Genomic DNA, 27,665 nt, shown 5'->3' with positions numbered 1-27,665 from the left:
CATGCCAGATATTGCACTAATGCAAGCATAGGTGAAGCCCAGACAAATTCTCACAAATTCTCGACACTCCTTTATGTCACCCAGACAGATCTCAGAAGGTGTGGAAGAACAAGTAACCCCAAAGTTATTGAAGAGTGAGCTTCTATCTGCTGATGTGAGTGCTGTTTGCTTCAGCCCCTGTTAGGACACCCGTGCTACCCGAGGGCAGCATTTCTGCAGGTAAGATTAGCTTATTTAGCCACTTGGGAGAACATTCTAAGTGTCTGCAGTTGAAAACAAGTTTCTCTGAGCACAGTTTAGTGCAATTTCTAAACAGGGGTGTGAAGTAATTCTATGATCATCTCTAATGTGGCTCCAGTCTTCTTTTCTAATTGTTCTTGTTTGCTATTGCGGCTTTTGGCAAGTGGAGGGGAAGAGGTGGTTAAAGGACATGAGAGAAAGCCGAGAGAGTGGAGGGAACGTGCTTGTGCGTGCCACACACGTGCACCTGAATTCCTGTCCTGGCCTCACTGAGGTCCTACACCTACCAGCAAAGCCGTCTCCCATGCCCTCCTCAGCAATTTCATAATTGAGGCACAGCCCTAAACAGTAGAGAAAAGCTCCCATACCTGAGTGTTGGGCATCTTATGGCTGGCTCGCTGCAAGCTCAGTTCCATCATCAAAGAGGATCCTGTGCATGTGACAGGAGCTAATATTTGCATGGCATTTTACAATTTATAAAATGCTTTGCTACATTTGATATTTCAACATGTATAACATTCCTGGGAGTTAAATATCATGCCCACTTCACAGACAAATACACAGAGGCTCACAAAGGCAAATCTTGCCCAAAGCACTCAACTAGTCCGTGGCAGGGCCAACAGTTGAATCCACGTCTCCAGAGTGAATCCTACTCATTCCACCCTGCACAACATGAGTGAACATGGCACTAATACTTCCTCCATTCTCATGGCCTGTTCTTCAATCGGAAGCACTCAGTACATGCCTGAAAAATGCAAGAAGGTCCTAGTGATTCAAGTCCCAGTTAACTGAAGTCATTTGGGGAGAGTAGGAGTTCTGGAATCACAGAATCTGCAGTCAAATCCACCTCTACTTACAAATAATGCAACCCTCAGCAAGTTACAGCCCCATGCATCCAAGCCTCATGCTTAAACCACAGGGCTATTCTGAGAGCAAAATGACACAGTGCCACTTAGTACTTGATAAGTGCTTGGCCATGGGAATGCTTCATGATTCTTTTTTTCTAACTGTCTGGTTGTCACAACTGCCCCAAGACCTACCTGGGAGCAATTGTCTTTTCTGCCTGGTACTCTCCATATCAAGGCTCAGATGTCCTTTTTCTTTTACTCCAAAATTGAATGCTTTCAGAGGTCGGAGGGTATGTTCTATTAGTTTAGGACTGAAGAAATGTCAAAACTCTTGTCCTCAAAGTGGTCCCAAAGCATAACAATATGTTGCTGAAATTTAGTGATTTTTCATAGCAAGCTACTTGAATTTCTTTGAAGATAAATCGTCTACCTTGAAAACAAACTTTCTTGTACAGAAAAGTTATGAGGAAAGTCCCAATTCTCTCTTGTTCTCAGCACAAAAACCCTGTGGCCCAGAATACCTTCTCCATAATACCTGTGTTTTTTTATAGGTGATAGGTACGGCTTTGTTTCTTCATTGTAATACACTGTATGTCTCTAGGATTGTGCGTGAGTCAAAGTCTAGATAAGCTTACAGAAGAGAGTGAATTTTTTATAGCTTAATCTTTTTGATGATTGTAAGCTTGAAATCTCTTGGTAAACACTTTAGGTCCCTGAAATTTTCTGAGGATAATACTTTTCAGAATATAGTTAATATTCTCAATAAATTAACAAGAGGCATCTGTAACGCCCTTTCTCCTTGTTCTGTCTTGGAGGCAGCCTTCTAGCTAAAACTCAAATGCAATCCTCCCTGCCCATTTTTCTTCTTTTCTTCACTATCCCACTGAAAACCAGACTCCTTGTCACCCAGCCCTGGGTTCAAGTCCTTTTGGGATTGCAGTGGTACCACTTCCTGTTCAACGACCCTGAGAGCACTTGACATACCTCCAAAATCTTAGTTTGCTAGTCAGATAAAGTGGGCAAGTCAAGGCTCAAACATTTTATGTCTTTAACTGTAAAACTGCCCTAGTAATCTGTGACCTACCTATGGGCTATTAGATTAGTGTAAAAAAGTACCCTGTAAATGGGAAAGGTACTTGTTAACAAAATAATATTTCCATAATCATTATTTATATAAATTTTAAATTTGACAATTCTGTCAATTGTTGTTAATTCGTATGTTTTGAAGAATGAATGTCTCAAAGGCGAATTTCATTGTCCAAAATGCTCTATGTGTACTGTAATTGTTGCCATAGTATAACGAATTCATCAGTTACCTTTTTCCCTCTTGGGACATTCCTTTCTGCAGTCAGTCAACATGGATGTGATTGCAGATACCTCCATATTTTTGGGAAAATTTCTATATGACTTTCTGGAATCTTTGGTTTACAAGATAATTCCCAAGACGGAAAAGAATGTTGCTGGAGAGATTGTACTTATAGCAGGAGCTGGAAGTGGACTTGGAAGGCAATTGGCCACACATTTTGCCGGGCTTGCAGCCATTTTAGTTCTATGGGACATTAATCAAGAAGACAATGTGGAAACGTGTAGACTGGCCAAAGAAAAGGGTGGTGAGGAAGTGTTCCCCTGCAAGTGTGACTGTCGCAACAGACAAGAGGTCTGCAGAGTTGCTGACCAGGTAAGCTGACTGGTGTTCTCTGCTTCCGTTCCCTAGGAAAATACTGCATCTAGTATGCACTTTTATAGGTAGAAGTTTGTCATAAACCTCCCCCAAGATCTCTGTGCGTTTCCTGCTTGACTCTTCATGTCAGAAATCAGACTGTGTAACCTCCAAAAGGGAGCACAGTGTAAACAAGGCAAGTGGGGACGTGAGAAGCCTAAGCAAGCGCCGCCCAGCTGCGTTTTAGGGGGACTCATTCATCAGCAGGAGGAGGTGGAAACGGGGCCTCCTCCTGGCTTTGCGGCTCATTGCTTGTGCAGTGTTTAACAAGTTACTGTCTGTCTCTAGGTCCTTGTTTCTTCATCTGTAAAACAAAAGGGTTGAACCAAATTATCTTTTTTTTTTTTGGACACATAGTCTTGCTCTGCTTCCCAGGCTGGAGTGCAGTGGCACCATCTCAGCTCACTGCAACCTTCATCTCCCAGGTTCAAGCAATTCTCCTGCCTCAGCCTCCCGAGTAGCTGGAATTACAGGCCCGTGCCACCATGCACAGCTAATTTTTATATATATTTTTTAGTAGAGACAGGTTTTCACTATGTTGGCCGGGCTGGTCTTGAACTCCTGAGCTCAAGTGATCTGCCCACCTCGGCCTCCCAAAGTGCTGGGATTACAGGCATGCACCAGTGCCCTGGGCCAATGGTTTGTGATTCTAATGCATCATATCCATTACCATCATGTACTGAGGATATAAAGAATATGAAATATACAATAAAAATAAAAATAAATTTAAATATGCATTTAGCATATTTTAGACCAAATTTCCTCTTGGACTTAGCCCGTTGATATTTGTTAGAACAAATACTCCTCATTAAATATTGACAAATACTCGAAATTGCAGCTACCATCTGTTGGGTGACTAGCAGGTACCCGAATAGCAGTGGGTTAGTTTTGAGCAGCGTTTCAGCCATGTTACCTCGAGTAAAGTGTTGTGAGGTCAGACGCAGATGGAGAGAGAGAAACAGAATTGAGCTTTTCCATTTTGTTTTGCTCATGATCCCCGGAGGAGAACACAGCACAGCCTGCAGGACCATGAAGGGGAGCACTGGGGTTGCTCATGAGGCAGAGAGATCAGGCCAGTGGCGGGGGCCTTTATTATGTTTTTCTCAAGAAGGAATAGGCAAGGCAGGGTAAGCGGCAGGGTAAGCATGTTCAGGAATGGTTAATTTGAATAACTTCAGGGGGCTCTAGGGCATAGAGGCTGTCCCTGGTTGTCTGGTACCTGGCCCTGGTACGACTGGGGTAGGTATAGAGCAGCCCAGAGTATGAGGACCCAATAAGGGAAGTGTTTGGATATGTGGACATAACAGGCTGTTCAGGAAGGGAAACTAGTCTGCCTTTAGCCATGACCTCAAACTCGTCAAGACAGCACCAGAAAAAAACCAAAAGCCCGCTATATTACAAATAGTCACTATTCTAAACACATTATACACGTCACAACCCATTAAATCAACACAATACCACCTTCTTAGGTATACGTCATTATCGTCATCCCCACTTACAAATGAGAAAACTGAAGCACAGAGTGAAAATGTAATGTGCTCAAGATCATAAAACTAATGATTGGCCAAGATTCCAACCCAGGCAAGTTGAAGCCACCATGCTATGAATATATCTGGGCTGAGCTCGGGAAGTACTCCAACAGATCCCCAGTCCCAGTACCACTAACTAGCCGGATCAGGACCCTGGAAAAAGTCTTTTCTGCCAAAGTATTATCCCATATAGCCGTCACAACGAAGTACAGCTAGTGCTCGACTTACGACCACGATTGGTTCCGACAGACCGGTTGTAACACGATTTGGTCGTAAGCTGAGTAGGCTATATGCACGCAGAGATGGTAGTGCTGCCGGAAGCTGGTCCGCACTGTCGTACGCCCAGCTGGGCAACGTTGGCGCTGCCAGACGCAGAGCAGTCGTGGCTAGCGATTGTGGTCGTAAAGTCGAATGGTCGTCAGTTGCATAGGTCGTAAGTCGATCAATACCTGTAGGCACTATCATTTTCTTGTTCTCTTATCCAGTATGCCATGACCCAAAGGGGTGCAAACACTTTAATAACAGAATATCTGAGGGATTTTCCATCCCTTTGGCAATCTAAGCTCTATATATGGAATTCACTTATTGATCCATTCAAAAAACATTCACTAAATCACTCTCTGTGACACATAACCTTCTGAAGCACCCTCTTCACCCTCATCCTTCATCACCCATTGCCTTCTTCTCTATTTGACAGTCCCGTAGGATTTGTTCTTTATAACAAATGAGCTTTATTCATCATGAGCTAATGCAAATATGTGTGCTGTAGATCCTAGGCACATTTTAGTACCCAGCAAGTGGAATCAAAGTTCGTCCTCATTTGTAAACAGTAAAGACATGTGACCAGGAAAGCTCATACACAGATGAATATATCTGGACTGAGCCTGGGGAGTAGTCTAACACAGCTCCAGTCCCAGTACCACTAACTAGCCAGATCAGGACCCTGGAAAATATCTTTTCTGCCAAAGTATTATCCCATATAGTCTTTACAACAAAATAGTCCTATCATTTTCTCCATTGTACTAGTGACGAAGCAGAGGCAGAGAGAGCTTAAGGAACTTACCCAGGCCATAGAGCAGACAAGTGAGGGACCCCATTACCTGGGTCAGACCCCATGCTGCATTCCCAAAGGGACAGCAACAATATGTGCATAATCGAAAGACCGCTTCATAATCCACTTTCTTTGATCAAGTATTGTAATCTCCTGCCCTCTTCCCCCACTGCCAACCCCTAACAAATCTTTTCTTCTTGGTCAACATTTTCTTGCTATCAAGTAGAAAACTAGGCTAAAAACTTTAACCTAAAATTATCTTTTCACATTAAAATGTTCTTTTCTGCACTCCAATAAATAGAATTTTTATCAGCCAACTACTTTATATGCTTTTTTGTATAATTTCAATTATGTAGCAACTCCCGAGAAACCCAAATACTGGGTTTGTACTTCAAGGCTTTCAACAAAGCATACACATTACCAGATTCCTTGAAATGCTCAGGAAAGTTGAATAGCAATAACAACATTCTACAGGTACATAGTAATTAACTTCCCAAGATTAGATTGAGGGAACAGCCTCATCTCCAACATAGAAAACCAATATACTAATAAATTGCTTTTCTTAAAGTAAGTAGGTTCGCAATTTATTTTCAAATGTCCAGGTTCAATCAATCATTAATATTTATTTGTATATGTGTGTGTGTGTGTGTTGCATGTGCACACACACGAGACTTGCTTGCTACAGCAATAATCATGTTGGCTAGAAAGAGTACTAAATTTGGGGGAAAACGGCTTTTTTGTGTGAATTTAAATTGGATGTGAATCACTGTTGCTCCTCTCTAAAGCTATGGGTCTTTCGGCAAGATCTTAATTTCTCAGAGCGTGTGTCTCCTCATCTGTATACTAAGATAATGATGCCTCCCTAGACTGCCCCTTGAAGTCACAGCGAAAATTACATCTTATGATCGAGATAAAATTTCCCTTGGCTCTGTTGTCCCTAAGGCTCAGGGCTTCTTAAACTGGATGACAGCAGCCACTGGGCTTTTCTTAAGTGTTCAGGAACATATTAAGCCCAAGAGTCCACTTCCTTCTTGAGTCCCTCCTTCTTGTCCCCACTTCATCGGTCTTGATGAGCACTTGCTCACACTGATTGCTTCACCAAGCCAATGGGATACCCTTCTTTAAAAGTTAACCTTTGTGAATGTTTTCCTCTGCCCTGCCTTCCTCCCTGGTAGAGGAGTCCAATTCCTCAGCCTAGCATCAGCTCAGCAGTATTAACTATTCGTTTTACTAGCTTGTAATCTACTACATTGGCAGCAATATCTAATTCTCCAAGTCATGTTATCCGACAGGCTCAACATATAGCAATGCATGCTGCAGGAATTAGAAAATCAAGTCAGGGGAGGCAGTGCTTCTTGTTTAGAAACAAAAATGGTTGTATCAGCCGAGAGATCCAGTTCAGGAGAGGAAAGTCTTATTTGTTGTTCAAACATACTTCATGCTTTGCTGTTGGGTCAGCTTTCTCAGTATCACCTACAAAGTCATAATAACGTGAGTCAAAATGGTGAAAGTCAGGAAACCAGTCCCTCAGGTGTTTCCTGGAGCGTTCTCTTCTCTGAGCAGGGCTTGTGGTATATTGCAGATTGTCCAGGTAGACGAGGTGGGCAACTTAGGATGGGAGGGTGAAGGCAAATGAGGACCTAAGAGGCACAATAGTGGCACAGCTGAGGGATTCAAGGCAGCATCAGTCACAGAGAGCAATTCGATTCAACAGGGTCCACTGGATAGAAGAGCACAGAAATGTGGAAGTCCATTGGCAGCCGGTCAAAGGCATCCATGTTTAGGATGCATTCATGCCAAAAACTGATCAGGCCTGAGGGGATGAGATAGAGGAGTAGGGGAGGTGACGCCCACAGAAGTAGGCATCAGACACCCACTGATGTGCTGTGGGACAACCTGAAGGCCATCTGCTGGGAGCAGTTCTGAGACATTCAGGGAGGCTGCGTCACTCAGACTCCACTGCCATTAGTGACCCAGGAACGGGCATTCACATAACAGAAATGGGAGGTGAGGAAAATATGCTACAGTATGCTGCAGGCCATCTCCACGCAAAAAATCAAGACTCTTTCAACAAAATGGCTAAATCTGTTTTTTCTTTTTAAAGATAATTTGTCATAAAGTTACCTTAAAACTGTTGAATTTCTACATAGAAGATAAAAATATCGAGTTTTAGATAAACTATATGAAGAAAATGAGAAAAAGAAATCACTACTTGCGAAAATAAATGTCAAAATGCAACACCTCAAATGAATTAATGCTTGCCTCCCTCTGGCCAGGTCAGGAAAGAAGTTGGTGACGTGACCATCCTCATTAACAATGCCAGCATCGTCACAGGAAAGCTCTTCCTCAATATTCCAGATCACATGGTGGAAAAATCCTTTCTTGTAAATGCCATCTCTCATTTCTGGGTAAACCTCTTTCTTTATCATTTTCTTTTGTTGGTGAGTACAAAAATTCCATGCATTCATATAAACACCTGTTTATGTATTTGTCTATAAATATACCATTTGGAGATTTTCCGTTGAAAGATGTGGGGTCTCAATCCTTGCTGGGTTTACTTGCTGTGCTCTTCCTGATCTTGTTTTATCCCAAATTATCAGAGAAATTTCCTTCCCTCTGCCCTCTTAAGTTTGATCCCAAGATTATTAACTGTTCAGAAATCTTCCCACCTAAATACAAACCGAGAGTGACAGCAATTATACAAGAGAGATTTAATTTGGCCATGAGAGGAAAGGGAGCTTGTGCAAAGATAGGGGCTATTTTTAGAGTGGTGATTTATGTGCACGCAGAACTGGGCATTCTAATAAAGGAATTAAGGGCGGCAGGAATCACAATCACCACCCGTTATTGAGCACTTGCAGCCACGATGCTGTTTTCATTCTCATTTTACAAATAAGGAAACTGAGGCCCAAAGTATTTCAGTGAACTCCCCAGGGCCAGGCAACTGGTAAATGGTGGCCCATGGTTACAGAAGGAAGAAGTTGTGAGAGAAGGTAAAAATTACAGAAAGGGAATGAGTGAGTTCATGATTCAGGAGTGTCTTTCCTGAGGCCTGGAGTGGTTTACACAATGCAGCCCAGTAGGGCTGTGTGATGGTGGAAATGCTCTTCAACTGTGCTTCCCACTATGATAGCTTCTAGTCATCTGTGGCTACTGAGCACTGGAGGTGTGGTTAATGGGACTGAGGCACTAAACTTTTTACTTTATATTTGAGACAGAGTTTCTCTCTGTCGCCCAGGCTGGCGTGCAGTAGCATGATCTCATCTCACTGCAACCTCCACCTCCTGGGTTCAAGCAATTCTCCTGCCTCAGCCTCCTAAGTAGCTGGGGCTACAGGCACCCACCACCACACCCAGCTAATTTTTGTATTTTTAGAAGAGATGGGGTTTCACCACGTTGGCCAGGCTTGTCTCGAACACCTGACCTCAGGTGATCTGCCCACCTTGGCCTCCCAAAGTGCTGGGATTACAGCCTTGAGGCACTGCACCTGGCCTTAAATGCATATTTAAATAGCCACACATGCGTAGAGGCTACTTCCTTGGTCAGTGCAACTCTAGAAAGTGGGTAGAGGCTGAAGGAGAGAGGAGTTACCAGAGGCGTTTCCACTAAGAGGGTTCCTACTTGATGCTGCCAGGGAATGAACACGCATCGGCGGCGCATAGGGTCTGTGGGAGGAACAGGGGCTGAAACCAGGGCCTTGGGAGACGTGGGGAAGTGGAGACAGGTATGGTTTGAGTCCTCTGTGTCTCCGGAAATAGGACCTTGAAATGGGCTTCCTTTCAGTCTCCTGGTTCCTCCCTCTTTCTCCTCTACACTTTCATACCACTCTCCATGGAACTCAGAACTATTTCTTGGTCTTCCTTGGTCACTGGGAAGCTAATGGGAACCTCCACTAACCTATTTTAACCAATGCTCCTTGATCACCTACCACAGTGCTTGCCATATAATACATTTTCCAGAAACATTTGTGAAAACCATGGATCCCTTCCCTGTACCACCCTCCCTCATTTCCTTCAGAAAGATGAGCTGTCATCTTGGTAAATGTAGCTAGGGTACATCCATTACAGTCACATCACAAATCTATAAATCATCCTGATTCCTCCCCTTCTCTCCACACCAGCATCCTTGGCTGTCCCTGAACTACATGCCCAAGTGCATGTCTCTCCTTCCTGTCGCCAGCCCCTGGATCAGGCTCTCCTCATCTCTCACCAACAGCTCCTCAGAGCCTTCCTCCTTCAACACTGGTGCCTTCCAACCCATCTTTACATGGGAGCAAGGTAATCTTTTCAATACATTTATCAAACAATCATCTCATTCCACAGATTAAAAATATTGAGATTTCCCAATGTACTTAGAATAACATACAGTTGCCTGCTATGGCCTCCCTTAGCTGTCCCTCACCCCGCATTCTCTCCACTTTCTGCTCACTTTCTGTATGTCAAGGATCCTGGTTAAGCTCCAGAGAACATCAAGCTCTTTCTCATCTGAGGGTTTCTGTACAAGCCGTTCTCTCTCCAACAGGAATGTGCTTTCTCCTGACTCACATAGTAGTTCCTTCTTATTCCTCAGATTTCCTGTAGTCTCTGAACTTGAACCTTTATGTTGTGTATGTGCTGTTGTTTGCCTTGAATCCTCTATGTACGTAGTGATAAGAGCTATTAATAAACACACACAAGGTTTCTGGTTGTGTGTCAGCAAATCTAGAGACAGATGACACTGAGCAACTGCTGAAACCAGAGAATCAACTTCCATCAGAAGATGATGGAAGGAATCTTGATTCATCTCAAGAATTAGAGAGATTTTTAAAATTTTGTTCCACTGCTCTTACTAGCTCATCTATTCCAAGGCCAAGAAAGCGAACCCAAGAAATATGTCTCCAGCAGGTGCTGCCTGCAGTACTTCTCAGGAGAAATTTTACTGCAGCTCTTCTAGTAAGAGATTTGCTTTTGTTTCTTGAGGTCTCCCAAACCTGCCAAGGCTCCTGGTCTGCCAGGAAGTGGCCTCCCTTACTACCTGTAAGGCTGGAAGTGGGCCTGTGATCTATAAAGCAGGTATCAATCCAATTTCCTGAGGAGACACATTTGAACAGCAACCATCATCCCTAAAGAGTAGACGTGTCAGAAATGATTAAATTAAACTTATTCTTAAATGGGGCACACCTGTGCTTTGGTTGCATTACCAAGCTATTCATTATATCCTGGAAAAAGAAGGTCTGGTTCTTACTGAACGTGTATAATAGGCCCATCACCATGAAAGATGAAGGATCTCAGTAAGTCATTGTAATAGAATCTGCCCCACTGCATTGAGTAGATTTGTGGACAAGAGCAATTAATAGTTTTTATATTATCTGTAAAATTAGTTTGATTGTATATGAATGTACAATGATTAGAATAAGTTAAATTTCATTCCATACATTTTTCTAAGCTTAACCTATTGTGAAAACATTTATCTGAATTTCAAGTACTAAAATTATCATCCTTACATTCCTTTGAATCTTCACTTAGTTTATAATCTAAACTAAGATCCCCCATAAGATATTTGTCCCAGATTTCTGGAATTATCAGTTGGACTAAGATAGCATTCAAAAAGTTTCATTCCGGCCGGGCGCGGTGGCTCACGCCTGTAATCCCAGCACTTTGGGAGGCCGAGGTGGGTGGATCACGAGGTCAAGAGATCCAGACCATCCTGGTCAACATGGTGAAACCCCGTCTCTACTAAAAATACAAAAAATTAGCAGGGCATGGTGGCGCGTGCCTGTAATCCCGGCTACTCAGGAGGCTGAGGCAGGAGAATTGCCTGAACCCAGGAGGCGGAGGTTGCGGTGAGCCAAGATCGTGCCATTGCACTCCAGCCTGGGTAACAAGAGCAAAACTCCGTCTCAAAAAAAAAAAAAAAAGTTTTATTCCACCTTGCATTAGTATAGCTTCCTGAAGAGAGAACTGGAAACACATCAAGAAGAAAGAAAAAGGGCTTGTTCACATGCCCATCAGAAAATAGAACTTTGACCACATTAAATTTTCCTCACTGATGCTGTGACCCAGCCATATTCCACTAATTCTGTCCTGCCTGATGCTGATCAGGGTCTGCTTTCACACAGGCATCTGCTGCTAGACTAAACAGGTTCTGTGAGCCCGGCTCAGCCCCAGACGTGACCTTGCAGAGGCCTCCTCACTGTGGCAATGTCGGCCCACACTGGGAAGCCCATTCCAATGAATCGATCCTTGGCACGGTCCAGCCACACTGCAACTCTGAGTGTGCCCTATGCTGTCTTCACAAGGCACAGTTTCCAGTTTGTGGTATTAGAAGCCTCTAGGCAAAAAGAGGAAGACTAGAAATTCCCTACTAATGACAAGACTGAATGACTCTAGTCAATTTATTCCAAAACCTAAAAATGGCAGATTAAGAAAGTAGAAACTGCTATTGGGGTGTGAGACATAATTATTTTATAAGAATTTGGTTACTTACTATAGCAAGAGCACTGACAAATCCTCAGGGTCTTTCTGTCTGTCCTGGCAAGTGTGCAGTCTCTGATTAAATATATTTGTATTAATAAATTCACCCCAGAAAAGTTTGAGTTTCTCTTTTGGATTTGACAGCTTTTCCCCACATCTCCTCAGGGCAGGTCCTAAATAGGGTTCGGCTAATTAAGAAATGTGAAGCATACCCAATATACTTCATTTCCTCCGGCAACCCTGCTGCTGCTCGCTGCCATGTGATGAAATCAGGCCAAAGAACAGACCACGGGTGCTTTGGTCACATAAGAAGTACCAAAGATGACTTTGAATGCAAAAACACCTCTATAGATTTATGTTTCTAAACAGAGACTATGGAATAGCTGTAATTGGCTGTCTTAAGAGCCAGAGTAACAATAGCTTTGTTTTGATTTTTAAATAAACCTAACAGCACATCACAGTGTAATTATTAAGGGATTTTAGATCTTTCAGATGTGGCAAATTTTGGTTATTTGATTTAACAAAAAGTTAATTAGGGCTCAAGAGCTCAGAGTAAGTATATTTTGACAAGGTAAGAAACCATGCTCTCTGGGCAGACTACACAAAGCTCAAAAATAATCTTCCAATACCTCTTGTTGATAACAGAATGGAATATTCCAAGAGATGTTAAGGTACCAGGTTCATCATCTTTATCATACTTAAGTTTCTTTTGTTCATTCACTTTAACACGCTCTTATATGTGTGACTGAGCTTAAACACACAAACATATATGTATCACTATGTAACTATATTATTGTTAGCTTTCAATGATCACTTTAAAATATAAACAACTTTATCATATTAAAAATTAAGGTATACACTACATTGAATTTACCATCTCAATTAAAGCTTTACATAAAAAAACAAGTTAAAATGGTGCTGAATGACAGTACCTTTTCTCTATGAATTTTAATTTCCTTTTAATTGTATTGGTAACCAAAAATTTCTCATAAATTTACCCAACTTAATATTATCATAAAATCTTCAAGTCATTTAAGTTATACTACAGAGCAACACAATCACTGGTGATATTGAAAGACTGTCAAAGGGATGACATTGAAAAATTATAAAAGGCAGGGCACTTGCAGTCACTAGGTGCAAGCAACTTGCAACACTGAAGTTCAAAAATATCAATCCTTTTAACAGGAAAATCATCATTCATTGTAGTGCAATTTAACTGTGCGCAAACTTGTATTCTTTGTAACCAGAAATGTTTTTGTGGAAACAAAGATAATCTGTCTGACGCATACATAAACCAGTGTTAAAAATTTTAGAATGTTTATTAATTTGGCTTTTCCATGAAAAAAAAAACAAGTCTTACATAAATGCAATAAAATGAAATCAAGCAAATGTGATGTTTGTTTTCATTACATCCCACACGCGATAAAAGCAGGAAATCGTGATTAACAGGATATAGCTGTTTATCAAACAAATCTGATTTGTTCACAGATTTACTTTGATTAGGAGTAATGGTCAAACCTAGATTCATATATAATTCTGTATTAATTTCCCAGGAACTAAAAATATTTTCCAAAAGATAAAATACATTTTTGGCAACTAATTGTTGACTCAACACTTATTTATATTCCTTTTTCTTCCCTTTAATAATAGATGTATATCTAGTGAGCACTAGTTATTGGTCCCTAGGAGCAGTTCATCTAGAATGTCCTAAAAAAGTGCTCCACTGGTACACGCGGTTACAAATTTAACAGACGCTCTTCATTACCTACTCCTTTTCCCTCTAGGAGGGAGAACTTTTCTCAGTTGAACACACGAGAAACTAGCTGCAAATTCAGCCACAGCCAAAAGTAAATACACACAGATACATTTGCAGAAAAAAAAAAATTGGTAGAGAAAAGCAAACAAAACTGAACTCCTAGGCCTGGCACAGTGGCTCACACCTGTAATCCCAACACTTTGGGAGGTTGCGGCGGGTGGATCACTTGAGTCCAGGAGTTTGAGACCAGCCTGGCCAACATGGCAAAACCCTATCTCTACAAAAAGTACAGAAATAAGCCAGATGTGGCAGCACATGCCTGTAATCCCAGCTACTAGAGAGTCTGAGGCACGAGAATGGCTTGAACCCAGGAAGCAAAGGTTGCAGTGAGCTGAGATCACACCACTGCACTCCAGCCTGGATGACAGAGAGAGACTGTCTCAAAAAGCAAAACTCCTGAAAGTGGCTACAACCCTGTGAACAGGTAACTTCCTATCCTCATCATGTTTTTTTTTTATTTCACCAGTGTTCAGCTGTATGACAAACTGTTATAGGCCACTGATTTCTTCTCTCTCTTACTCTGGAAAGTTTCACTGCCCCCAACTATGGGATTTCGTATAAAGGTAGCAATGGCACACACCCTCAACTCCACTTCTCAGCTTCACTTTCTTCAAAGTTTCATAAACTTTTAGATTCCAATAGTGGTGCCACTGCTGGGCCTCCATACCTAGGCTTCCTGTCCTTAAACCTAACTGGGTCTACCACCAGACACTGGGGAGATGTCCTCTGGGCCTCCGGCCAGATCGTTTACACTTTTGGATTGAAAGGTAATAACCAGCTTTTGTTATTTTTACCCTGCAGTCATGATTGATGCAACCAAAATTTAACTTTTGAAAGACAAAAATGTTGCAACTACAAGACACAGATGTATAAATTGTCACTACACTTGGACAGGAAATGTCAAAAGAGGCCAATTGTTCACACCTAAGCAATAACTCGTCAATTAGTTCAGCAGCTCTGGAACAAGGTTACTGAGATAAAGAATATTTCAAAAACAAAGGTCTCCTCATTCTTTGTTTCAGTGCCTGCTCTCTGTTCTACTGGCCCCTTGTAGCTGAGCGCATCTTGGCAGTCTCTCCAAAATTCTAAATGCAAAATTCTGACACTGTTAACATTGTAAATCTCATAGAAACAGATCATGAGCATTGTCAAGGTTAGATTGAACTCATTTCCGGGGTATCCGGTACAATAACACAGCCAACAAGATGATGATATTAGAAACCTGGACTTACATAGTGAATGAGAAAAGGAGTGCCTGAAATAAGAATATATCTAAGACATGGTAGTGCCTTACTTACCAGGCTGTGTTTAGCTTGCAGTGAAAATCACTTTTCCCTAAACAATTCCTCCCATTCTGCTAAACCATCAGGGCAAGGGCAGATCTTGTTTAGGGTAAAGCCAGGAAGGTAAATGTAATTAAATTTTAATATAAATTGCTAAAATCTACATGGAAAAGTTCAGCATACCAAAAAAAAATAGATTTTAATATTTCTAGCCAAGCACAAATATAAAAGTTTTGTTTGATTCAATTGGTATAGTTTATTTCAAAAGAAAAAAAATCAAATAATATAAATTAACATGTCATAACCTTTAATCTCATTGAAAACAATGATTATGTTGTACCTACTTTTCTACTGCCACAGAAGTTAACACATTATGGTGTTAAATAAATATTTGCGAAATTAGTAAATTCATCAAATACTTATGAAGCAAATACAGTAATAAATGAATGAAATATTGACAAAATGCATTTATACCTTCCAGACTTACAAGGCCTTCCTTCCTGCCATGATTAGAATTAACCATGTGCACCTGGTTTGTATTTCAAGTGTAGCAGGAGTAGCTGGTATTAATGGACTATCAGGTGAGTGCCTTGTTTCACCATGTGCCACAGAACTCAGAAATTAGGACTCTTCCAAGATAGATAGAAGCTCTCCCTGCACCAAGGGGAAACCTCTGGAATATTTGGCTCTATTTATAATGCCAGCATTCTCTTCTGTTTCCAGAAGGAGATATAGTCTCTTTTCAAAAAAAAAAAATGAATATGCCTTTTGGCTTATAGGTCTTCTTAGGTTAGAAAACACTGATATGATTTCCATCTTTTTACTGGGTAAAGAGTGTGGAGTGGAGTGTTTGGCCACATAAATTGACTCTGACAGGAATGCTTTGTTCCCGAGGACAAGCCAGAGAAAGAGGAAGGTGATTCAAGTTTTTAAATAATTCCAAGAATTAACTCGTCAAGCTCTATTACTAATAGTTCCCCACTTTGTTTCAGATTATTCTGCAAGTAAATTTGCAGCCTTTGGCTTGGCTGAATCTCTCTCTTTTGAATTAGCTACTCTAAAGAAAACTGGAATTAAAACCACCATCGTTTGCCCATGTTTCATCAACACTGGAATGTTTCAGGGCTGTACAACCAAGTAAGTTAGCTCTTAGAGTAATATTTGCGTGTAACATAATCTTCCAATATATGTCATCATCTGATCATTTCGAAGTTTTGAAATATGGACAGTGAAACAATAGAAACAATTTGAATGACTAATTTAGTAAAAGAAAACTTCAATATGCATGAAATTTATAAATTTATCCAATTTAAAGACAATATAGTTACGAAGCTTGTGGTATAGCAAAAATTTAAACCTAAAATACTAATTAGTATATTAAAATATAACAGAGAAATGAATACTGAGAACTTTGCAAATGCTTAGCTTTGTAGTTTTGAGAAGATAAGTTTTTCCTAAAGAGAATACAAAGGTATAAATAACCTCAAAAATAAAATATTTTATAAAATTGATTAATATAAAAATGATTAATATTCTACTCTGCGGAAGTATTGCAGAGTGACATTTTGGTATGAAGGTTAAGTTAAAACACTCCAAACTAGAATGCAAATATAATATGAGAGCTTTTACACAGGGAACCAGTCAATTAGTATATTGAAAAGTGTAAACTGGATACAAGGACAAGTATAGTGACTACAATCATTAAAAAAGAGACTGACACAATCCAAATGACATGAATCAGCTATATTTGTGAGACATAGTGACAGCCAATAAAAAGGCTCGCTAAGAGGCAATGAAACTATTTAGTCTAGTGAAGCTTTAAAATTAAATAAAGTTCCAAGAAGTGATCAAGAATTGACAAAATGTATAGGGGAAATCTCTCCCCAAAGAGACATCTATTAAGCTTGTCAAAATTAGCAAAGACAACCATTTAAAATTTCTAGAGACTGGCTGTGTGCAGTGGCTCATGCCTATAATCCCAGCACTTTGGGAGGCCAAGGTGGGTGGGTCACCTGAGGTCAGGAGTTTGAGACCAGCCTAGCCAACATGGTGAAACGCTGTCTCTACTAAAAATACAAAAACTAGCCGGGCATCATGGCACACATCTGTAATCCCAGCTATTCAGGAGGCTGAGGCATGAGAATCACTTGAACCCAGGAGATGGAGGTTGCAGTGAGCCAAGATCACACTACTGCACTACAACCTGGGTGACAGAGTGAGACTCTGTCTCAATAAAATAAAATAAAATCTCTGGAGAGTAATCAAAGGGCATGCGAATAGTCAAGAAGCATTTGTTGAATACAATGTATAGAAAGTCAATAAGAACACTAAAAGACCATGGCACTGGGGCTTGGGACTATCCCTCTTGCCTTGTGGGATAATGTTTCAGCAGACTTGACAACCAAGTGACAGTTCTTCCACCCTTCCTGGGGGTGAAAGGGCTATTCTTGGTAATTTGATAGCTGGTAGAACATTAGCAAATCCTATTTTTGACAGCCCCATGCAGTTGAAGACTTGTATTGCGTAAATAACCTCAGCCAGACAGTGCTTGATCATTTTGTGAAGGGAAAGTCCAGAGAGGGGCTCTTGGTGAAGAAGGCAGTTCCTTTCCCAGAACAGCTCTTTGTTGTGACAGAACTGCACCAGTAAGCTCAGCAGCCAAGTGGCAGCTTCCATCTTCCCCAAATTCCAGGATACTTGTTCTGTGTAGATTTCCCAGGCAATGAATATTAGCAGATCCCATTCTTCTAGGGTCCAGGCTGTGGAATATCCATAAAGGTTAGTGGCAGTAGTGCCAGTATATTTCCTGTCATCTCCACCTCCAACCCTCACATCCTGATTGATAGGGACAATTTGGGTAAAGTAGCCATGGAAGAGTAAGTTTTATATCACCCTGATCTCCTGCTCCACAGCACAGAGTAACCAGTTGCCAGGTAAGTGTCAAAGTCTCCTCAAAGACTGGTATCTCTCTGCTTCTGCCACAGGACCTGACTTCAATTGGGTGAGACCATGAATCAGAATACAAAAAGAACAGGACAATCAGCTAGCAAATTGTGGAGCTTAAGAGCTGGGTGTGATAGTAGAAGCAGGCCAGGCAAAGCTTGACTAAGAGACAAGCACAAGAGGAGGTAAAAGATTGTCTGGTTAAAACCACAGTCATCTCTGACAGTCAGGAAGATTGTGTGCATGCCCAAGATTGCATCTTCTAAGGAATGACACCAAAGCTATACACATTTACTGTAGAAGGAGGAGACAGACCTCACTGAACTGGTATAGCCCAGTCGGTAAATAAATAAACAAGCAAACAACCATAACAACAAGCCCTAAGGTAGAGTATTGTCCAGAGTTCCTAAAATATATTATCTGCAATGTCCACTTTTTTTTTTTTTTTTGAGACGGAGTTTCGCTCTTGTTACCCAGGCCGGAGTGCAATGGCGCGATCTCCGCTCACTGCAACCTCCGCCTCCTGGGTTCAGGGAATTCTCCTGCCTCAGCCTCCTGAGCAGCTGGGATTACAGGCACGCACCACCATGCCCAGCTAATTTTTTGTATTTTTAGTAGAGACGGGGTTTCACCATGTTGACCAGGATGGTCTCGATCTCTTGACCTCATGATCCACCCACTTCGGCCTCCCAAAGTGCTGGGATTACAGGCTTGAGCCACCGCGCCTGGCCTAATGTCCACTTTTTAACAAAAAATTAGGAGTTACTCAAAGAAATAGAAATTATGACCCACACACAGGCAAAAACATAGGCAATAGAAACTGCTTTCAAAAGGGCTCAGATGTTGGACTTAGCAAATAAATTTCAAAAAGTTATTATAAATACATTCAAAGATCTAAAAGAATACCTGTTTGAAAAATAAAAAGAAGGTATTATAACAATGTCTCATCAAATTTCAATAGATCAAAAGTATAAAGAAAGACAAATGTAAATTTAGAAGTGAAAAAGATATGATGACAATGTCTCACCAAATTTCAATAGATAGTAAGTAAACAGAAAAACAAATGTAAATTTAGAAGCAGAAAGAAAAAATAACTGAAAATAAACATTCACAAGAGCAATTCAAGATTGGATTTGAGTTGGCTGAAAAAAGGAATGAGTAAATTTGAAGATGGATAGTTAGAGCTTATGCAATCAGAAGAAAAGAGAGAAAACAAAATGAAGAAAAAAAAAGCTTCAGAGAAATTTCGGATACTGTTAAACAAATAAATATATACATGACAAGAATAACATAAAAAGAGTATACACGGATGCCAGGCACAGTGGCTCACTGCTGTTATCCCAGCATTTTGAGAGGCTTAGGCTCACCTGAGCTCAGGAGTTTAAGATCAGCCTGGCAAACATGGTAAAACCCCATCTCTACTAAAAATACAAAAATAAATAAATAGCTGGGCATGGTGGCGCGCACCTGTAGTCCCAACTACTTGGGAGGCTGAGGCAGGAGAATCATTTGAACCTGGGAGGTGAAGGTTGCAGTGAGCCAAGTTTGTGCCACTGCACTCTAGCCCTGGCAACAGTGCAAGACTCTATATAAAATAAATAAATAAAAAATAAAGAATATATAGAGAAAGGAGCAGAAAAAAAACATTCAAAGAAGCAATGGCTAAAAGCTTTCTAAATTTGATGAAAACATTAATTTACATATTTAAGAAACTCAATGAATTCCAAGTAGGATAGACACAAAGGGTTCCACACCCAGACACAGCATAGTCAAAATGTTAAAAGACACAAACAAAGCCAACAAAAGGAAAAAATATCTTGAAAGCAACAAAAGGAAAAAAAGTCTCATCATGTGCAATGGAACCCAATTGTGATTAATGACTGATGCCTCAACAGAAATAATGGAAGCAAAAAGGCAGTGTGATAACATATGCAAAGTACTGGGGGGGGAAATTATCAATCAAGAGTCTTATATCCAGCAAAAAGTCTCTTTCAAAAATGAAGGTAAAAGGAAGGCAAACCGAAACAGATAATTTGTTGCTTAGTATACCACCTCACAGGAAATACTAACGGAAATTCTTCAGAACAAAAACAAGTGACTCCTGAGAGTAATCTGAATCCACATGAAGTTAACAGAGTGACAGTAAAGGCGACAAAGTAGGTAATTTTTAAAAGACAGTTTGAATGTATATTTCTTTCTCCTCTCTTCATTGATTATAAATACAAATTGTATAATAGTTTTATTGGGCCTACCACATATAGAAACATAATATTTTTGACAATTAGAGCACAAAGTGGGTGAATGGGGGACAAAGTTGTATTGAAGTAAGTAAATGACACCGGATGGTAACTCAGATGCACAGGAAGAGATGAAGAGAACCAGAAATGAGGAAGGTTGATACGACAAACCCTATAAACATGTAATTGTTCTCCTTCATTCTCTCAGCTTCTTGAAAATATAAAACTTATAAAGTATTAACTACAATAATGTATCATTGTGTTTGTAACATATATAGATAAAATGTATACAATAGCATAAAAGTGGGAGAGGCAATACAGCTATATAGGGGTAAAGTTCCTACATCTCACTAGAATTAAGAGATTATAAATATTAAATTGGTTCTGATAGGTAAACATGCATATTATGTGCCCCAGAAAAAAAATATAATTTTAGAAATTATCAGCTGAGCACAATGGCTCACGCCTATAATCCCCATACTTTGGGAGGCTGAGGCAAGAAGATTGCTTGAGCCCAGGAGTTTGAGACCAGCCTGCGCAACATGGTAAGAACTTGCCTCTAAAATATACATATATATATTAGCCAGGCATGGTGTTCCATGCCTGTAGTTCCCAGCTACTCAGGAGGCTAAAGTGGGAGGATGGCTTGAACCCTGGAAGTCCAGGCTGCAACGAACCGTGATTGTGCCACTGTACACCAGTCAGAGCAACAGAACAAAACCCCATCTCAGAAAAAATTTATTAAAGGATGTCCCTGTGATCAAAGGGCATAGAGAATTATAAGCCCAGTATGCTTATTAGACATCTGTAGAATACTCCACCACACAACAGCAGAATGCCCATTCTTCTCAAGCACACATAACACAGTCTCTGGGATAGGCTATAGGCTGAGCCATAAAACAACCATCAGTAAATTTAAAAGGAATAAAATCATACAAAGTATATTCTTTAAACAAAATAAAATTAAAATAAAATTAGAAATGAAAAACAGAAGAAATTTTGAGAAATTTACAAATACGTGGAAATATGACTAAAGCAGTGCTTAGAGAAAAATTTATTTAAAAATAAAAAGCATCTTAAACAAACATATAATCTTCCGCCTTAAGAAACTATAAAAAAGAGCACCCTAAATTCAAATCAAGCATAAATAATAATTGTAGCAGAAATATATGAAATAGAGAGTGGAAAACTGGAGAACAAGCTATAAAACCAACATTAATGATCAACAAAATTAGCAAAACTTTAGCTAGACTGACCAAGAAAGAAAAAACAGAGAAGTCTCAAACTACTAAAATCAGGAATAAAAAAGAGGACATCACTACTGGTGACATTACAGAAAGGAAAAGGACTATAAGGAAATACTACAAAAATTACATGCCAAGAAACTAGAAAACCTAGATGAAATTGAATAATTTCTAGAGAGACACAAACTAACAAAACTGACTTCAGAGGGAAAAACAACATATGAATAGACTTAAAACAAAGATATTAAATTAGTAAACCAAAAAAAAAAAAAATCCCACAAGAAAAATCCCAGATCCAGAGGGCTTCATGGAAAATTCTATAAAACTTTTCAAGAAGAATGGCTACCAATATTTTAAAAACTTAAAAAAAAAAATAGAAGAAGACTGACCACTTCCCAACTCACTCTATGAGAGCAGGATAACCTTGATACTAAAACTACACAGAGACATCACAAGAAAATAAAAACCAAAGGTCAATACCTATTATGAATATAAACACAAAAATTCTCAATAAAATACCGGCAAACTGAATCCAGCAACCTATCATATTAATACATCATGACCAAATAGGATTTATCCTGGAAATGCAAGATTGGGTTAATATTTAAAAAGAATTTAATACAGTACATCATATCAGTAGAACAAAGAACAAAAGCTGCATGATCATCCCAAAACACACAGAAAAAGCATTAGACAAAATCCAGCACACTTTCATGATTTTTACGCCAAGAAAGTAGAAATAAAAGGAAACTTCCACAACTTGATAAGCAGCATCTATGAAAAACCCATAGCTAACATCATATTTAATGCTGAAAGATTGAATGATTTCCCCCCAAGATCAACAATAAGACAAGTCTATCCACATTCACCACTCTGATTCAACTCCTGTTCAATAAAACATTTAGACAAAATATAAAATAAAAGGTATTTGGATTGGAAAAAAAGCAAAACTATATTTTCAGATGACATGATCTTGTATATAGAAAATTCTGAAGAATACACATGCGCACACACACACACACACACACACACACATACACATACACACAATTACAGCTACAAAATGAATTCAGCAAAGGACAGATATTCAAAATCAATGTACAAAACTCAATTGTATTTCCACACATCTGAAATGAACAATCCAAAAATGAAATTAGTAAAACAAGTCTATTTAACAACAGCATCAAAAAGAATAAAATACTTAGGAATAAATTTAACAAAAAAGTGAAAAACTCATCCTATGAAAATTACAAAACATCTTCAAAAGAGGTTAAAGGAGACTTAAATAAAAATAAATCCCACGTTCATGGATTGGAAGACTTAATATTGTTCAGACAGTCCCTCAAAATGTTAAATATAGAATTACCACATGGCCTAGCAATTCCACTCCTAGGTATATATCCAAGAGAAATGAAAACACATGTCCCCACAAAAACTTGTACACAAATGTTCACACAGCATTATGCATAACAGCTAAAAGGTGAAAACAATCCAAATATCCATCAACTGATGAATGGTTAGCCAAAGTGTGTCATATCCATGCAACAGAATACATGTGATGCAAGAATTCAACAAAACTCAATAAAAGCATTCTGTGAAAAGTAATTGATTATATGGAATTTATAACAAAAAGTAATGTATATTTTATTAGTAGTGGTGAATCATGTACTATACACGTTTTATATAAATAGCATTTATAATAAACATGCATATGTACATATGTAGCTATAGCTAATATAAGTATACTCTATATACATTTTTAGGTTATTTTCTTTACTTTGTTTCTAACATTATTATTAATATAATATTAGTAAGAATTGATAATATGTGATTAAGTCTTATTAAAAGCTAGAGTGTTAAGATCACAGAAAGAATATGACCAGCCAGGATAAGGGAGCATGGTGCCCACAGAAGGCAGTGATGTTAAATGATAACTTTTATAAAATTGGTGTCCTTAGATAAACAAACATAAAAATGAAAGCCTCCAGAAGAAGAAAGATTCACAATCCTAAAATGGTAGGGAATTAAACAACGATCTGTAGATTCTATTTTTAAATAACCACTGGAGTCCTTTAGGCCATAGTTCTAAAAACTTTTAGGAGAATGAAATATACAGACTAACTGTCAACATTCAATTGTAGAAAATTGATCAGACTCGCAAAATCAGCTGAGATAATCAGAATTTTTTGAGAGAGTGTGGTTCAACTAATTAAGCAGAACAATATAAAAGTATAAAATATCAAATACCTTATGTGACATTTATTTATATTCTGATCCATTTCAACTACTGATTTCAGAAACATCTATTTCTGTTTAGTGTTGTAACAATGATCTGCCTAAACTGATACATTACACATGTTCAAGAGACTTTTTTGGTAAGATAAGTTTGCTATTTTGCTTTTTTTTTTTTTTTTTTTTTAAGATGAATCTCTGTCACCCAAGCTGGAGTGCAGGGACACAATCTCTGCTCACTGCCATCTCTACTTCCTGAGCTCAAGTGATTCACCTGCCTTAGCCTCCCAAGGGATTACAGACATGGGCCACCACACCTGGCTAATTTTTGTATTTTTAGTAGAAACGGGGTTTCACCATGTTGGCCAGGCTGGTCTCGAACTCCTGACTTCAAGTGATCCACCTGCCTTAGCCTCCCAAATTGCTGGGATCACCAATTGGCCCGTGCCTGGCCGCAATTTTGCTTCTTAATAGTATACAGCTAGTGCTCGACTTACAACCACGATTGGTTCTGGCAGACCGATCGTAACACGATTTGGTCGTAAGTTGAGTAGGCTATATGTACAGTCCTGTGAAATGATGTTATAAAAATCTTTAAGTCATATTTTATCATAATTTTCTTTCATTATTGTTATATATCATAATTTTCTTTGTTCATTTTATGCCATTTGTATCATCTCTACACCATTTCGTTGCTTATTTTTACTTTCGTCAGGTTTAAGTAAAACACTGCATTACCAGTACAACTGGTTTAATATTTGCAAAACATACAAAATTACAAAATACAGGTGCATACAAAAATACAAAATACAGGTGTAAGAAATACCATAGGAAACATTTTCCCAATTGCAAAACATATCAAAATATATAAACATGTACAAAGAATTTTATTGGCCGCTGGTGCTTGGCTGCGGATCGTTGATGTCATCATCTGAGGCAGCAGTTGGGGTTACCGGAGTTGGTTTTTTTATAAACATGGTGAGCTTTGTCTGAATTGTATGTTTCTTTTTTTCTTCATAAATTTCACGATACGGATGAAACACATCGTGCGCCATCCGTTCAATCCTTGCAAATCGTTCGATGTTTGGGTCCATTGCTTCGAAATGTATAAGAAGTTTATTGGGAGGGGTTTGATGAAAAATATCCAAGACACAAAACACAAATTGCTGTACCGAGTCTGGGATAACAGTTGAAATGGTGCACACGGAGATGGTAGTGCTGCCAGAAGCTGGTCCACACTGTCATACGCCCAGCTGGGCAACGTTTGCGCTGCCAGACGCGGAGCAGTCATGGCTAGCCATTGTGGTAGTAAAGTCGAATGGTCGTAAGTTGCATAGGTCGTAAGTCGATCAATACCTGTATACCTATTTGATGTTTGGGAGGAACAGAGAGGGAAGAAAGAAAAAATCTAAAAGCAATTACTTCCGTATGTTTAGACTATGACACAGAGAAAATCACCAAAGCAGGAAGTTCACTCCAGGAAATTAAATATATTAGCACTGGTCCTAATACTGATCATAAGAGAAAACACAAGGCAGTTCCTAAGATTTACATTTTGTTTGACTATTTACAGCTGTATGTTATAGTTTCATATCTGAAATTTAATGATCAATGCCCTGTGATGACAACAAAAATACCATTCTGCTGATGTCACTATTTGTTATTATTATTCCAGGTATCCGTTTCTGTTACCAATTCTGGAGCAGGAGTATGTGGCCAAAGAAATTTTAAATGCTATTTTGGAGGAACAAGTTTATTTAATGATACACAAATTTTTATATATTGCATTGATTCTTAAACAGTAAGTTAATAATGGCCTCACTATCATTCTGGTTATTGTGAACAAATTGTCCAAACACTGCTACCTCTTTTGCATGGAAAGAAACTTTATGTATTTTTTAATGGTAAGAGGAAGAATCTTAATAGTACAGAAACAACTAACTATCGCTGTGTTTTGGTTGCTTCAGGCGCTGACTCAATTGAACAATTATTTAGGTCTTGCAGAACACACATTTTTTTAACACAAACAAGTAACACAAATTATTTGGGGCTTTTGTTTGTTTTTTATATTTTTGGTTTTGGTCAACTAGTTTGATTAGTGTAGAGCTCTACTTTGAAAACAAAGGACAAAAAAACACAAGTGTGTTGCCAAAAAATATATATTAAGAATATTTTACAAGTTCTTCATTTTATTTTGTGAAATAGCTCCGGCAACTTCATACAAGGCCTGTGCTACGAGTTTCAGGTATTTGCTAATGGATTCCACCCAGGTCCACATCTAGCATTTATGGGGTGACTACTACCTGCCAGCTACTGTGCTGATAGCTTTTTGTGAATTTTATCAATTTAGGAAATCTGAGGTTTAAAGACAGTAATTTTTGCAGGGTTAAACAACTAATATATGCTATAACAAAGTTTCAAACCCAAGTTTCCAATTTGATTACAGAGCTTAAGTTCCTACCCTCAGGAAATACTCCCCCTCTGCTGTGAGAACTAGCAGAGTAGAAGGCACAAGCAGAGATTCACTATTACAAAATTATGTTATTGATAAACACAGTACTTTCCTTACTATTTATATCTATCCAATGTATTTCCTATGCAACCTTAGCTGCCCTGATTGCTTAGCTACGTCCCTCATTGTACATTCCATCATAGCTGACCCTGGTTTTTGGCACACTCATCACACCTGTAGTTACTTACTACCTTGTATGTTTCCTGAGGACAAAATATATTGTCTGAATTGTTTCCCGCTCCTTGCCCTAGCCTAGGACAATACCTAATGTGTAATTACATGCAATAAATATTTGCCACATCGAGTTGAATTGAGCAAAACTGAACTGAAGATACAGCCTCTATCCTCAAAGAACTAAAACAATGGTTCTTCATCTTGGGTGCACATTGTAATTACCCAGGGAATATTTAAAACCACGGATACCTGGGCCCTACCCTCCAGAGATTCGGCTTTAACTGGTCCAGTTTTCTTTCTAGATTTTTCTACCTTTTGTTAGTCTAGTAAGTAGGGATATATGTAGTCTTCCACAGAACTCAGGGGATGTTATATAGGGATAAACTGTGGCCTGAACATTGGGGCTTTTCAAAGCTCCAGTGATTCCAAGGTGTAGCCAGGGTCAAGAGCCACTTGCATTGAGGATGGTGATGGCACTTGGATGTGACACAGAACTATCCTCTTCAGCCCTCCCATTAAGTGACATTTTAAACTTTGTATAATTTGCACTCACTCTTTGCAAAGTAGTTAATTTGACTCTTCTTAAAGAATTATAATTTTTTCTCTGCTTTTCTCCTAGAATAATGTCTCGAAAAATGTTGATTGCCTTTGGTGACTACCTTGGAGTGGACACTTGCACGGCTTCTTTCAAAAGGAGAAAGAAAACAAATGAACTTTAGACTGAAACTGAAAGGAAACACCAATAGCTTAAGCCTCAAACATGGGAATGAAAAAGTGTTATAAGGATGAACTATTTGCAATTCCTTGTAATGCTTAAAGCATCACAGTCTACCAAGGATTACTGAAGCTTTCAACAGTGTCAATTTTATTTCCTGGACATAGTTTACACACCAACTATTTTTCTAAGCATTCAAGTTATCTATCCATTTTTTTTAGCTTCATAAATAAGGACATTACAGTCTTTTCAATGGACTTCGAACATAATATGTTCATAAAAACATATTAATGCAAGTTGATCCTAATTTAATTTTAAAATAGGTAATATATAATACCTTTGAAAGAGAGATAATTATAAATAGTGACCTTATAAATCAGTTTTTTATGTTGATAATTTTTCAACATCAGCTTTAAAAATACATATTAATTTCATAATTAAGAAAAATAATATTTACCTCACAAAGTAAAGGCATATTTGTGTTGCCTATTCATTCCTAGTAGAGTTGGATGTTCATATCAAGGCCCTTAGTGGGATTGAACCTGAATATTTGATAAAATAAATCTGTCACTTATTTTTATTATATCCGAATGTGTCAAACAACTTTTAGCTCTTTTACTCCACTAAAAAAAAAGTGTACATTAGAATCATATACACTACTGGTTTGAA

The 27,665-nt window shown here is 39.0% G+C and overlaps 1 protein-coding gene across 2 annotated transcripts; it reads left to right on the top strand.

The window, feature by feature from the left end:
- Positions 1-27,665, top strand: LOC116563383 (short-chain dehydrogenase/reductase family 16C member 6-like). Of its 2 annotated transcripts, none has more exons than XM_032296026.1 (7): positions 1-219; positions 2,437-2,766; positions 7,665-7,829; positions 15,421-15,520; positions 15,932-16,076; positions 25,271-25,396; positions 26,901-27,665. In XM_032296026.1, exons 2-7 carry the CDS (start codon positions 2,446-2,448, stop codon positions 26,998-27,000), a joined length of 957 nt encoding a protein of 318 aa, XP_032151917.1. In that variant the 5' UTR covers positions 1-219; positions 2,437-2,445; the 3' UTR covers positions 27,001-27,665. The 2 variants fall into 2 exon arrangements, with proteins under 2 accessions (XP_032151917.1, XP_032151918.1); XM_032296027.1 differs by having other exon boundaries at positions 3-219; positions 7,665-7,796.

The sequence above is a fragment of the Sapajus apella genome, unplaced genomic scaffold, assembly GCF_009761245.1.
Source record: "Sapajus apella isolate SASKATOON/1434 unplaced genomic scaffold, GSC_monkey_1.0 scaffold35, whole genome shotgun sequence".
Classification (NCBI taxonomy): Eukaryota; Metazoa; Chordata; class Mammalia; order Primates; family Cebidae; genus Sapajus; species Sapajus apella.
This window is presented reverse-complemented; position numbering and strand designations above follow the sequence as displayed.